Source organism: Electrophorus electricus, chromosome 20 (genome assembly GCF_013358815.1).
Source record: "Electrophorus electricus isolate fEleEle1 chromosome 20, fEleEle1.pri, whole genome shotgun sequence".
NCBI lineage: Eukaryota > Metazoa > Chordata > Actinopteri > Gymnotiformes > Gymnotidae > Electrophorus > Electrophorus electricus.
The window spans coordinates 3,258,929-3,272,645 of record NC_049554.1 but is presented as its reverse complement, the minus strand read 5'-3'; the positions used below and the strand labels follow the sequence as shown (position 1 = coordinate 3,272,645).

At 40.3% G+C, this 13,717-nt stretch overlaps 1 protein-coding gene across 1 annotated transcript; it reads right to left on the bottom strand.

Moving 5' to 3' along the window:
* Positions 1-331: 331 nt before the first annotated feature.
* On the bottom strand, positions 332-3,665 carry pnp4a (purine nucleoside phosphorylase 4a). Its single transcript, XM_027012495.2, has 4 exons — positions 2,971-3,665; positions 1,832-2,007; positions 1,037-1,227; positions 332-645 (listed from the first exon to the last, which is right to left on the bottom strand). Exons 1-4 carry the CDS (start codon positions 3,130-3,132, stop codon positions 425-427), a joined length of 750 nt encoding a protein of 249 aa, XP_026868296.2. The 5' UTR covers positions 3,133-3,665; the 3' UTR covers positions 332-424.
* Between the last annotated feature and the right edge of the window lie 10,052 nt (positions 3,666-13,717).

Sequence of the window (13,717 nt, the reverse complement as noted above, 5' to 3'; positions counted from 1 at the left end):
GTATAATCAAACCAAAAAGCTTTGATTAACACAAGTATAGAACTCATATAAAAGTATGATTGTTGTTCTTTATGGAATGTGCATTGAATTCAAGTGTATAAAGTATATGACGAACAATACGCAACTTTGAACACTCCTCCACATCTTTATTTGATCACATTTAAAACCCTGAAGTCTTGAAGTCAGTGAAGTTGATTATCCTTAAACTCACCATACAAATAAAGCCCTCACTAGAGCTAGTTAAAAAATCCTTTTTTTATTATATAATTTTCAAAGAATGCTATTTAATAATAATATAAAATAAAAATACATTATGTATGAGCAAGAAAGATTTCATGCCATAACGACAGCAAACGTGGGGCTTCTGCTAATGTCAGTGGCTGAATAGGCTGCAGATTCGACGGGGGCATGGAAACCATGTTAATTACATGGCAGTGTTGTTGTTCACATCCATGTGGTTCACAAGCTCGGTGACGAGCTCCTGCAGCACGGCTGCCCTCTTCTCACTCATCTCCAGCACGGACTGGTGGTTGACGGCGCTGGAGTCCCCGTAGCTCCGTGCTATTTTATTGGTGATAAGAGAGAGGCCAAACACACGCATGTCGCAGTGCTTGGCAACCACCACCTCTGGTGCTGTGCTCATTCCTGAGGGGTGGAAATGGAAGCTTCATTACTGACTTCACTACTGACTACTCAAGTACTTTATAAAGCATTGGGAGGAAAAAACACTAATCCCCCATTTTAGGTCAACTATAGGTTTAACATTTAACTGCACCACTGGAATACCATTCAGACAGATTTGATTCTTACCCTGGATGTAGTGAAGGCCGAAGACAGCAACCACATCCAGCTTCAAACTATTCAGGAGGTAAACCTGTGTTCTGGTTGCCAGACCAAAGAGCCAGCTCTGGTACAGCAGCCAAAACACACATTTACCTTCCTGAGTAATGCTTGACGTCTCTTTGGAGTACACCCTGGCCTATATAATTGCTTGCTATAATCATTTCCATTCTTGTCACTAATAATGGATGCTTACCCACAGCATCTGCTCCTAGTCTGTGCAGAAGGCGGGCCTCAGCTATGCTCTCAAAGTTGGGTCCTCCAACCATGCAGTACACGCCCTCCTGAACAAACTGTGACATGCCCATGTTTTTACAGATGTCAAAGGCCAGGTTTCTCAGATCTTTATCATAAGCGCCAGACATGGAGGGAAAGCGAGGCCCAAATCTGGAAAGTAAACAAATAAATACAAGAGGATGCTGAGTGTCCCAGATGCATAAATGCGTACTCTAAAAATGTTTGTCTATTTATTGAATATTTATGGCTATAAAGGTCTATTGTAACGCAAACCACTAATGCTTGCAATAGATTTGAAAACAAATCAGAATCGGTTACTGTTGTAACATAAAAACTGTAAATATGTCATTTACAAGATGGAACTGTACATTCTGTACATTGTGTACATACATATATACATAATTATATACATTGTACATTGTGTTAAACATAATATGCATATATTGTACATACAGTGTTAATATATTTTTGTACATATATAGAATATATATTTCTCTATGCACCCCTGCTTTCTTTTTCCTCAGTTTGAACAGAGCACTCTCAACCATTTCACTGCGAGTTATACTGTGTATGACTATGTATGTGACAAAAAAAACAAACTTGAAACTTGAAACTTGTAAGACTGGAACCATACTAACTATAAGATTTGTTAGCCACTCCTATCCATTTTAACTTATATCACTGGGTTGTGATATTATAAACTTGTCTTATGGTCAGGTAAACAAAAAAACAACTTTTGCATTGGCTAACTTACTTTTCGTCATTAGGGCCATTCAGTGGGTTCAAACCAGCAAGTCCAGGGATGTTAATGTGATCCCTGATGATCATGATGTCACCACAGTGGTAGCTGTCTGCTAAATATCCTGCTGCATTTGTGACAATCAGGGTCTCCACTCCCAAAAGCTTGAACACCCTTACTGGAAAAGTGACCTGTGACAGAGATACAGAATACGACTTCGGCTCTTGTTTCTCTGGGGCACCGAAATGCCAGGAATATCAAGGTTTTAAACTCTGTGCTAACTCCAAGAAGCATGCATTCTACTGTATTCCCCAGAGAATGAATGGACAGCTGTACCTCCTGGTCTGAAGTGGAGAATACTACCATTGAACAGAAAAATGAGCACCGGCACCCAGCATGTGATGCAACTCAGCGTGACTAAGAGCAGGAAAGCATGCATGGTACTATTTAATGAAAAGTGCATATCCCTCTAGTTATTACTTGTGACTAGGTTATGGCTGGCTCAAGCAGGGGGCATGAGGACGGACACAGTACAGAACTGCCTTCATGATGGTTTGTGATGGGATAAGCAATGGATTGCTACTACAAGGGAGGAATTACTAATAAAAGACACTGCCTATAAGGCAGTGTGCCATGAAGGCGGACTCACTTATTTAGTTACGTGAGGGAATGAAGGCAATCAAGAAATTTTTAGTGGGTCTGAAAGAACTCGCCTTAGAGAGTGAGTGACCCTCATATATGTGGAAACGGCCCTGCATACAAACGCAGGTCTTTCCCTTGAGCTCACCAAACACCAGCCTCCCAGCATGACCCTGCACTATTCACATGCATGCACATGCACATGAGCACATAGGCACACACACACACACACACACACACACACACACGAGACTAATATTACAAATTACTTAATTACTTAAGTAATCCATACTTTTACTAATATGGTGTTTACCGTGACCGATAATTTCAAGGAGACATGCATGATGCATTTTAAACATTTACACTGAATCTCTGGTAACATATAAATCATTCTAGTAGCTATTTTGCTAACTAGAAATGAATACTTTGCATATGCCACTAAATCGTCTTTCTAGAAAGGAGGCCACCTATTCTCTTGCTTCAACATCCTACTTCATCTGAGCTCCCAGACATACCTGTGCTGTGAGGAAAACCAGGTATTTCAGAATACTTGAAGGAATCTTGGCACTGGAGGACATCAGCCAGCAAACCCAGTCCGGAACCACAGATAATGGCAATTTTGGGTCTGTGCTGTGTCTGGGATAACAGCCAATCAGCTGTTTTCTGATAATCTTCATGACTGGGAGGAGGCAAAAGTAATATCTTTATCTCTATCCTTTTTCAGAGACTGGGGAAGTGAAATGTGATACACTGATCTATGGCAGAATGTGGTACAAATAATCAAGGTGATATCCACATCTGGCATTCCGGGACAAACTTCACTAACCGAGTGTAGGGTTATGGTGTGTACTTAAGTACTCTTATAAACAAAACAAGTTTCACTGCCCTTTGCCACATAGACACCTCCAGTTATTTGCCCTTTTAGGAAGACCCCAGTGAAACACTCATAAGGATTTAGTAAAGAAACCTACTTTTCATCCTGTAACTGACTCCCAGAAAATATCTACAGCTGAGAGTAAAACCCACAACCTATAGTACATGTCATAACTATTTTTTTAAATCCTGAGTTATCGTAAATGTCATACTGTATCGTCATTCTATCCATTTATGCACTAAAATGCTCAGAACACATTCTATTCACATTCTACTCATTAATCATTTGTGATATTCCCCCATGATTTGTTACATTCACTCATTAATGATTTGTGAAAACAAGAGCCAAAGAAAGTTTACATTTTACCTTATCTGATCTTTACTGTACATCTTGTGTTCCATGTGAAGCTGAAGTATGGCTTGAAGATGAACAGAGTCCCTGAGGAATTACAAACAGAAATGAAAGCAAAGTTTCAGACCATTTTTATACATCTTGCTAAGCAGCAGGAATTTCCTGATTGGTTACATCTTAATGTTGTTGCCAGCGAGGCCAAATGAACTGCCTTACTGTTTGAAAGGCTTAATATTTAAATAAAATAGTATGCAAATTCCATTGAAAATCAATCATTGTCAACAATCGATTTTATTATCTATGTAGCCTTTTTTAAGATTTGACCATAATCTGGTTACGGAAAGATGTTTACAGTAGATCGGTTTATCATAAAAGATCAATCAGGAGTGCTTGTTCTGTGCAAACACACGAAATATCATGGCTGTTTGAAACAAATATAGTTTGAGCATGCTCATTTCTTGGTTAATGTTGTTTATCTGTTCTTATTTGTATAACATACTGCATGTTAAAATAAAGTTGGGCTTTGAGTGGGGAAAAAAATGTTCACAAAAGTTGTTCTGGTCAGTCTTTAAATGTCATTACAATTATGAGGAAAGTTAGACTATTTCAATATATAGTGGAATGGTGTGAATCACACCATTATCTTATACCAACCATACCACATCCTTTACATATCCTATTACACCCTGTGTCTGAAATTTCCTGGGGAATCTGATATAATTCACAAGACATTTTCTTCTCCTTTAAATTTTTTTTTTTATTGATCTTGAGACACAATAGAGGATCCAAGTAACCCTTAAAAATGTGTTAACATTGGAGGTATGGCCATTCTTGAGGTAGCATGTGACACCCATTACCAGAGACTGGACTTCATTTTTATTCAAAATCTTGGGACCAGGAAAAAATTAATTTGAGCACTTCACAAGGTTTGGCTGATTACAATCTTTTCACCCTTTTAGATAAACAACTTCAGGCTTGTAAAGCCACATGCTATATATCAAATGCTTAAGGAAAGAACAAAGAAGTATCTCCTTACTATTAGTACATCTTGTTAGTGTTGTTGTATGTTATATGTATGTATTCTTATGTTATATGTATGTATTCTCCATATTTAATGGTAAAGCACAGTCCACAATAAAGTTCATGGCAATGAGAAAACAATGAACTAATATAAATCTGTAGGGCAACTAGTCACCAACTCATTTGTGCCATTCTGATCATGTAAGAAAGGATGCTGTACATACTCAGATGCTCAGTGAACCAAACTCTCTTTTATTATAGTTATTATTATTATTGGCTGAAATGATTTGGTTTCCAACACATACATATTTGTAGATGCTATGTGATAACAGATATAGCAGATATAACATGACCTATTTTAGAGGCATATGTAGATTCAGATATAGACATAAGGAAGCAAAACGACGCTGCAGCAGGGCACACGTACACTAGAAGAGCTGTACAGGAGATGAGCTGTAGCCTGTTGCCAAGTCTACAGTAACCCAGGGGACCTTCACCAGGAGAAGCACTGACATTAAAACACATTTGAGTCTATGTTTTATAGTCAATATTTTAAGTTAGCATTTACTGCTCTAACAGAGGTCCTTGCTTTGATGCTCACAGCCTCCCTATGATCGCTGAGCCATTAGATGTGATTGGCTGAAACAGCAGAAGTGGTGCCTATAGCAATAAAGTGCTAACACGCACATGCCAGGGTGAAATTTAACTGGGTTCATGTGAATGATGGTATGCAGAGAGAAAGAGAGAGAGCGTGAGACACAGAGAGAGAGAGAGAGAGAGAGAGAGAGAGAGAGAGAGAGAGAGAGAGAGAGATTGATTGATTGTAACGAACAAGGTATGTTGAGCACTTGACAATGTTAATCTTGTTAATAAAGACTTGCTGATTCTCTCTTTCTTTCTGTTTCTCTCATAAAAAAGATGCCCGAGATGCCTTATAGACACTTAATACTGAACCAGCTACAAGGACTATATATTATTTATTAAAGTGTGGACTGATAACAAGCTGGGATGCCCAAGAAGGATAGGTTCCCCCTTGAGTCTTGGCCCTACTAAGTTATCTAAATTTTAAATTCCAGCCAGTGAGTTTTCCTGTCATCACTGGCTTGCTCATTAGGCACTGGGACCCATAAATTTGTATAGCTGCTTTGGCATGTTATAAATCAATAAATTTTACTTTGACTCTGACTTGATTACTTCTTCATGAATCAGTGTATGATGTTTTTTATTACACTGTATAAACAAAGCAGTTACATCTTCAAAACCCCAAACCAGATCATAGCCAACTTGTTTGTGCACGTTAACCGTTCGTGCAACGACCCGAGTACCACAGGGCGTGGAGCAGGACTCACAGACTCCCTCGACTCTGACAGACGTTTCTTAACATATAACGCATACAACCACGGCACTCACGCATAAAAACGGTGAACACAAACACACATCTAACTAAGCACAAAACTCCGTCAACGTTAACAACGACGACATGAATAACAACCAGCAAGTATGCATGTACCAACAGGCGTTTAAATACATACTGACACACAACACTAAACCCTGTGCAGGTGTGTGCCATCAAGGAGGGCGTAGTTACAAACAAGACACAGCACGCGGCGGGCCGTACCACGTGACCAGTGGCAAGGGGAGCGTTCCATTTGAAGGATCATGGTTTATACTACTTATCACACCACATTAAACATAATATAGGCCGCTTTTTCCCCCTCAAAAATTGCTCTTATATTATTTATCAGGAAAACATTAGCATGGACATAATTCCTGGTCTATCTAAAATAAGTTGTTGGTGTATTTTATTTTTTTTTTTCCCAAAATCTGATGCATTATACTTTACATGTAACGGAGAGGTTTTGCCTTTTGTAATGCCTATTATGACCAACATTATAAACTAAAACCACAAGTCACCTTTTTTACAGTGAATAAGTGCAAAAAAACCAACAACACAAAACAAAACGGGAAACAAGAAATATTTAAAGTTGAAAATAATTCGATGTGCTTCTTTGCTCTATTATCTTGTTAAGGTGACGTGCGCGAGGCGTTTCACGTGCTCCTCAATGGTCGCAGAACGCCTCTCATTTCGCGGTCACGCGGAGGTGTGGCGTAATTGGACATTAAGGCATGTGCTGTCCTACTTGTTGTGGCTCGCAGAATGGACTCTGAATTCCCGTGTCTGCTGGTTCCACCACAGGGTTTCCCCACTGATGAATCAAGTTAATTTTCCTGACCACTTATCAGAAATCGATGGACTAATGAATGGTAGGCTAAAATCCATTTCATTGAAACAGTCCCGAGGTCCCGCTGGGATCACAAATGAAAGGTGGTTTTTTTTGGGAAACATTTCCGAAATAAATGTCTCCTCTTATCAAATCCTGAGATTACAGAAACATTAAGGTATGATTAAAGTATGATGTGTGTATATATATATATATATATATATATATATATATATATATATATATATATATATATATATACGCTAAAATTGTGTCATGTTATTTTAGTATTGTACCAATTCAGTATTGTACCCATTAGTATTGAAGTATTGTACCCATTCTGTAAATTGTCTGTAAGATTATGATTCTGTTGTTGTTGTTTTACCCCTCAGCTACTTGTCCAGCAGCAAACCTGGTGGATTTAATCCTGTAACTGCAGAATTGCATCTGAAGGGTGTATGTAGTAGAGCCAGCTGGGAAGCCTCCTGTCCCCCCAGGCCTTTCAGAGACCCAGCCAGTGGGTCAGTCCAGCTCAGGGTCTTAACCACCTGACCTTAATCCTCAACCACAAACACATGGACTGCAGTCAGCCCTGTGCATCTGGTTGCTCTGCCGTATGCTAAGCGCCGAGGACGTGAGGCACCCTAGTGGGCAGTCTGTCGACATGGAGGGTCTGCACATGGACACAGACGTGATAAGAGGAGTTGATTGGGAGCAGTTGGAGATTAGCCAGCTGCTACCAGTGATCAGAGGAACAGAGAGTGCTAAATCATAAGATCAGAGGAGGCACACACAGTCCATGCCTAAAGAACATGATCTTCTTTCTGCGTAGACTTATAGAGTGATTTGATTCTAACATAAAAATTGGATTCTTATAGCCTACTCTTTTAATCTAATATAATATTAGATCAGAGAATAAAATTCCTCTAGGTTAAGGCAAAAATTGTCTTGTGGGGCAAAAAGAAAGTTTTGTGGGGAAAATTCCTGAGCTGCCCACCAGAGGTGTAACAGAGACCTCCAGGAATTCTCTCCTGAGGAATTGATTAACAAAGAGTAAATCGAAAACACAAGAGCACATATTATTGTTATATAAATCTCAACAGAACAAAAAGACATTTCCATGATTGTTATCATCATTGTTGGCTGCGTTGTCCGCAGAACCAGATAGGTTGGATTAATCATAGATTTGATGGTCCTGGTCTTCAGAGACTTCACAGCTGCAATCATAAATGGTAGACAACACCAAAGGAGGAGAAACACAACAATAACAGGCAATATAAAATTAATCAGTCAATGACCCCAACCATTCCACAGGCAGAAGAACCAGGCGAACTAGAAACGCTCAGTGATGGGTAGAGTCTTATTTGAATATGTCATGTCATCTTTAACAATAAAAACATCATAATAATGATCAGGGAACATGGCACACGCCTTCAGCTAACAGAAAGTTAGCTGACACACCACACTAACCCACACCATAGCATCTGTGGACTACAAGGCTGTAAATGACCTTAATGTTTACTCTGTCTGATAAGCATAAGTCGCCAAGCTTTAAGGGATAACAAGGGTTCTGCAGTATTAAAAGGTCTCCAGATCTTTGGCATCGCTAGGCTGGGCATCAGTTAGTACAGCTGTTCATGTTATTGCAATAGTGGTAGTAGGTGGTCCATAAAGATCCTCAGAATTTTCAATGTAAATATTACATTTTCAAAGCAAATGTTTGATTATTATTCTGTCTTCAGTTGTTTGAGCTGTTGGGAGAGGGAGATGAGGCAACATTAACTTGAGCACCAATGAGTTTTTCAGTGAGTGCTCCAGTAAAATTAAAGACAATTGTATTTAACTGCCAGCTTGCATTGGCATGGTTGACCCTTTAAACAAGGCATGGGAAATGGTCTACCCTTCAAAACTTCAAGCGGTGACAGTTTTGAGGTTTCACAAGGAGTGGTGCGTATTTTATAAAGAACAACAGTAACAGGTTGTCACGAACTGCTCCTCTTCCCACTAGTCATGTGGTTTGGTCCGCCCCACCCCGTGCAGTGGGTAGTCATTGTATGTGTCTTGTTTGTAATCATGCCTTCTTTGTTAGCACACACCTGCACATGGTTTAGTGTTTGTCTATATGTGTTTAAACCCCTGCTGGTGTGTGCAGTGTTGTCGGTTATTGATCATGTTCACATCGTCAGTGTTGCACATATTCACATCCATGTTCACCATTTAAGTTTTATGTGAGTGCCATTGTATCAAATCAATGAGGGCCTCAGAAGATGGGCGCATGTTATGTTTTAACTGTTTTTATTGCCACATTGTTCTGTGCACAAATTAAACAGGAATCTAGGATCATATTTGTTGTTTGTTGGACATCCTTAAATAAAATATTCTACTGAGGATACTCCACAGAAATTTATTTCGTTTTGTCTAGAAATCCAGAGTTATAGACTTTGACTGACTGATGAGAAGGTGCATGTACAGAACCAGTGTAATTAAGGAGGGGAGAACCCCGTCAATTATGAGCATGTGTATTTAAGCGCGACGAATTGACCAGCATACAAAAGGCATAGGCTAAATTGCGGGTGGATGGCGTTTAGCAAGTGTTCTAGTCAATGAGCACAGACACGGGAACATTGTAGTGTTGCAGCGGTAAGTGATTTGGGAATTTTGTTTTTAATGTGACCCGATCCTGGAAGCAGATTGCTCAACAGTTGCAGGAGTTATAGAGGCAAAACACCCAGCCCCAGGTTTATAAGTGGAAGGAGTCTCATGTTGCATATGACCCCCAAGGTAAGCCAATATGTTTCCATTGCCAACAAGCTGGTCACATTGTCCAAAATTGCCTTGTTCAAATTACAAGTCATCAGCAGCCAGAAGTAGGGGTGGTGGACCATAGTTAGTAGAGCAGGCGGGAAACTAACTCCCCCTGCTGTGGGGAGTCAAACAGCAGGGTAGGAGCAAAAAGACTCAAATAATGTAAAGAAACCTGGAAATTATGGGCAGTTGGTGGGACAAAATCTAGTGGTGAGTGTGAACATGGGTGGGGTTGAGATAAGGTGTTTAGTGACTACAAGGTCTACGATGAGCAAAATCAGAAAGTTTCTTTAAATAGCATTTTGAGCAGAAAGGAGTTGGACTACTGCAGCACTGTAGCTGGCTGGTGATTAAGGCAGCAAATGGTTTAGATCATATACCATATTTGGGCTATTTAGAGGTTGTTGTCATGATTGTGGGAAATATGATAAAAGGGATGGGAATTCTGGTAACAAAGGATGTGACAGACCCACACTTCCAGGCAAGAAAACAGACTGTACCAGGGTTGATGGGAATGAATATTATTCGCCATTGCTATTAGGTATTAATTCAACATTTGATTCGATTTGATTGAGCATGAAATATGCTTGAGTAATGAGGTTCCGGTATGCCAGCACTATCACACAGAAGGTGATGTGTGAGAGCTGTAGTCTGTACTCCCCAGTTGTAGTAGTGTGGAAGAAAGATGAAACTATCCATATGTGTGTGGACTACTGGCATTTAAATGTCAAAACCTGTAAGGATCCATATCCTTTGGCCCAGATTGAGGAGTCTTTAGATGCTCTGGGCAAAGCCCAGTGGTTTATAGCTATTGATTTGGCAAGTGGCTACAATCAAGTGGCGGTGGCAGAAATAAAACAAAGATGGATTTTTGTACTCATTTTGGCCTATATGATTGGAATTGTATGCTGTTTGGCCTTTCTAATAGCCCTGGAACCTTCCACCGGTTGATGAAGAGGATATTGTGCATTCATAGAATTTGCTCATTGCATATTTTGACAATGTGGTCATTTTCTCAGAAACAGTTGAGGAACACTTACAGAGGCTTGAAGAGGTCCTGAAATGGTTAAAATCTTTTGGACTGAAAGCTAACCTTGCCAAATGTGTTTTTTTCTAACAGTAGGTGAAATTCCTGGGGCATTTCTGGCAACTGATCCAGGGAAGGTGGAAGCAGTGGTAGCATGGAAGAAGCCTAGCACTGTGACAGAACTGAGATAATTTCTGGGGTTTGCAAGCTACTATTGGAGGTTTGGGGAAGGTTTGCACAAATTGCAGCCTCCCTCCATCAAGTAGTGTCCCAAGGTACTGTAAAGAGGGGAAAGAAGCAACTTTGAAGTAATTTGACCTTATTAGACCTTTGAAATGATTAAATGGAATGCCGCATTCGAACAGTTGAAGAAAAAGTCTCTGGTGTTGGCATTTGCTGATTTTAATAAACATTTTTATTTGAAAATAGATGCAAGGTACTCATGTCTTCTTTGCAGATACTCCCTGAGTTTCTCTGGTTCAGCTTCGGGCCCTTCAGAGATCCGACCTAATAATAGGTCCATTTCTGGAACTCTGGAGGAAAGGGGACTTGACTAGAGCGGCAGCAAATCACGCCAGAAGTACAAGAATTGGTGAGACAGTGGAATTCGGTGGCGGAAAATGAAAGTGTTCTGTACAGATAAATTACAGAGGCAGGTGCAGGGCCATTGAGGCAAATTTTACTTCCAGCTAAATTGAAGGAGGTGGTAATGGAACAGCTCCATAATAATTATGGGCATCAAGGAGTGGAACGCACATTTAAGCTAGTGAGAGCCCGCTGCTACCGGCCAATTATGTATAAAGATGTGGAACATTGGTGCCAAACATGTGAAAGGTGTTGTAAAGGATGTGCACATTAAATCCAAGATCCCGCTGGGAAGTCTTCAAGCCGATGAACCGTTGCAGGTGCTTGCAGTTGATTTTACCATACTTGAACCTTCACAGGATGGGAGAGCGAATGTGATGGTAATGATGTCTTTTCCAAGTTTACTGTGGCAGTGGCAACAATAGATCAAATAGCAGGGACTCTAGCTTGAGTGCTGACCAAAGAATAGTTCCACAAGTATGGCGTTCCTTTATGTATATGTCCTATTGGATTTTTCTGCCTATTTTTTTGACCATGCTTTGGATGACCCTTACTTTCTAAACCTACCCTGTTTTCTTGCACTCGACCTTGAGTGGCTATAGCGTCCAGAAACATTCCAGTACCTGCCAACTGGACCCTTCAGCTGCTCAAGGCCAGCTGTTAAGTCAGACATCATCAGCAACTAAAGTCTTTGGGTAATATGGTGGAGAAGCTTACACCGCTGTATTGGTTCCCTCAGTAACGGAGTTAATGCATTGTCTGGCTACATTAACTACCAGTGAGTTGAAAGCTCCCAGTGTCATCACAGTCCCTCCACCCGCAGCTAGCAGCTCTCCATTTCGTCTTTCTCATCCTGATAAGTACAATGGGGATCCTGCAGGATGTAAAGGATTTCTGTTACAATGCTCATTGTATTTTGCCCATCAGCCTCCATGCACAGATGTGTGCATTTCCATTATTTTTTTATTAAGTGGGAAAGCTTTAGAGTGGGCTAACACTTATGGACTGAAGGTGGTAATATTACAAGAGATTACAATCTTTTTACAAGTCAGTTTTGGGCTGTTTTTGGTCACCCCTAGAAGGCAAGGCAAGTGGTGAACTGCTATACAGTGTACAACACGGTTCTCACACAGGAGCAGAGGACACCTTAGCTTTAACTATTACTTACAGACAAGGCTTCAATGTTGACTTTCTTACAGAATTAGCTTGCAGCAATAATTTAAAATCACTGGAAGGTCTCATTATGCAGTCTATATGTCTGGATAATCTTTTACAAGAGACAGGAAGAAACAAGCTACATTGGGTATTTCATCAGTGACACAGGAGTCACTATTGTGGATAAAAAGGTGGACACTGTAGTGAATTGGTTAGTGCCACATACACCAAAGGAGTTGCAGAGGTTTTTGGGGTTCGCATATTTCTAGAGATGCTTCATAGTGTCACGATTAGTCCCTCCCAGCTTCCATGTTCCATGCTTTCCCTGCCTTGTGTATTTTAGTTACATTCTGTAGTTTGGTTTTCTCCACCGCTCATAGGGGCTCACAGAGACTCCAGTATTGCAACATCTAGATCCAGAGGAACCCTTTGTGGTAGAGGTGGACGATACTGAGGTGGGAGTTAGAGCTTTTTTTTCACAAAGAAGTGGTAAGCCACCTAAGCGCCATCCAATTGCCTACTTTTCAAGGAGGTTGTCACCAGCAGAGAGGAAATATGTCATGGGGAACAGGGAATTGCTGGCAGTTAACTGGCTTTGGAGGAATAGAGGCATTGTTTGGAGAGGGTTAAACACCTGTTTATGGTGTTGACAGATCACAAGAATTTAGAGTATATCAAACATGCTAAATGACTTACTTTTCGCCAAGCCAGATGGTCACTATTCTTTACACGATTCAACTTTCAGATCACACTCCAACCAAGATCAAGGAATGCCAAGGCAGATGCTCTGTCCTGGATGGCATGAGTAATATGGAGAAAAGCACTGATCCCTTACCTATTTTGCCTGAAAAATGCATTATCGGCACCATACAGTGCGACTTTAATGAGGAACTGCAGAAATCATGTTCCAGCATGTGTTCAGGACTTAGGGAATACCTGAGGATATCACATCAGACCTGAGTTCACATCCCAGATATGAAAAGCTTTCATAAAGAAGCTGGGAATAAATGGCATCTTAACTTCAGGATACCACCTGCAAAGCAATGGTCAAGTGGAACAAGTCAGTCAGGAACTGGGAAAGTTCTTAAGGTTAAACTGCAAAGAACAAGAACATGGAATAGTCTAAGTATGTAATATGGGCAAAAATGGCACATGATTCCATCATTCATTCAGTTACTGGTCTCACACCTTTTAAATGTATGCTAGGATAACAACCTCCATTT

Excerpts from the sequence above, each read along its gene's own strand:
- pnp4a (XM_027012495.2), bottom strand. The coding sequence starts at position 3,132 with ATGAAGATTATCAGAAAACAGCTGATTGGCTGTTATCCCAGACACAGC. Across the intron at positions 1,228-1,831 it reads AATGGCCCTAATGACGAAAA|ATTTGGGCCTCGCTTTCCCT; the intron begins GTAAGTTAGCCA and ends TTTACTTTCCAG. Across the intron at positions 646-1,036 it reads ACTAGGAGCAGATGCTGTGG|GAATGAGCACAGCACCAGAG; the intron begins GTAAGCATCCAT and ends TCCACCCCTCAG.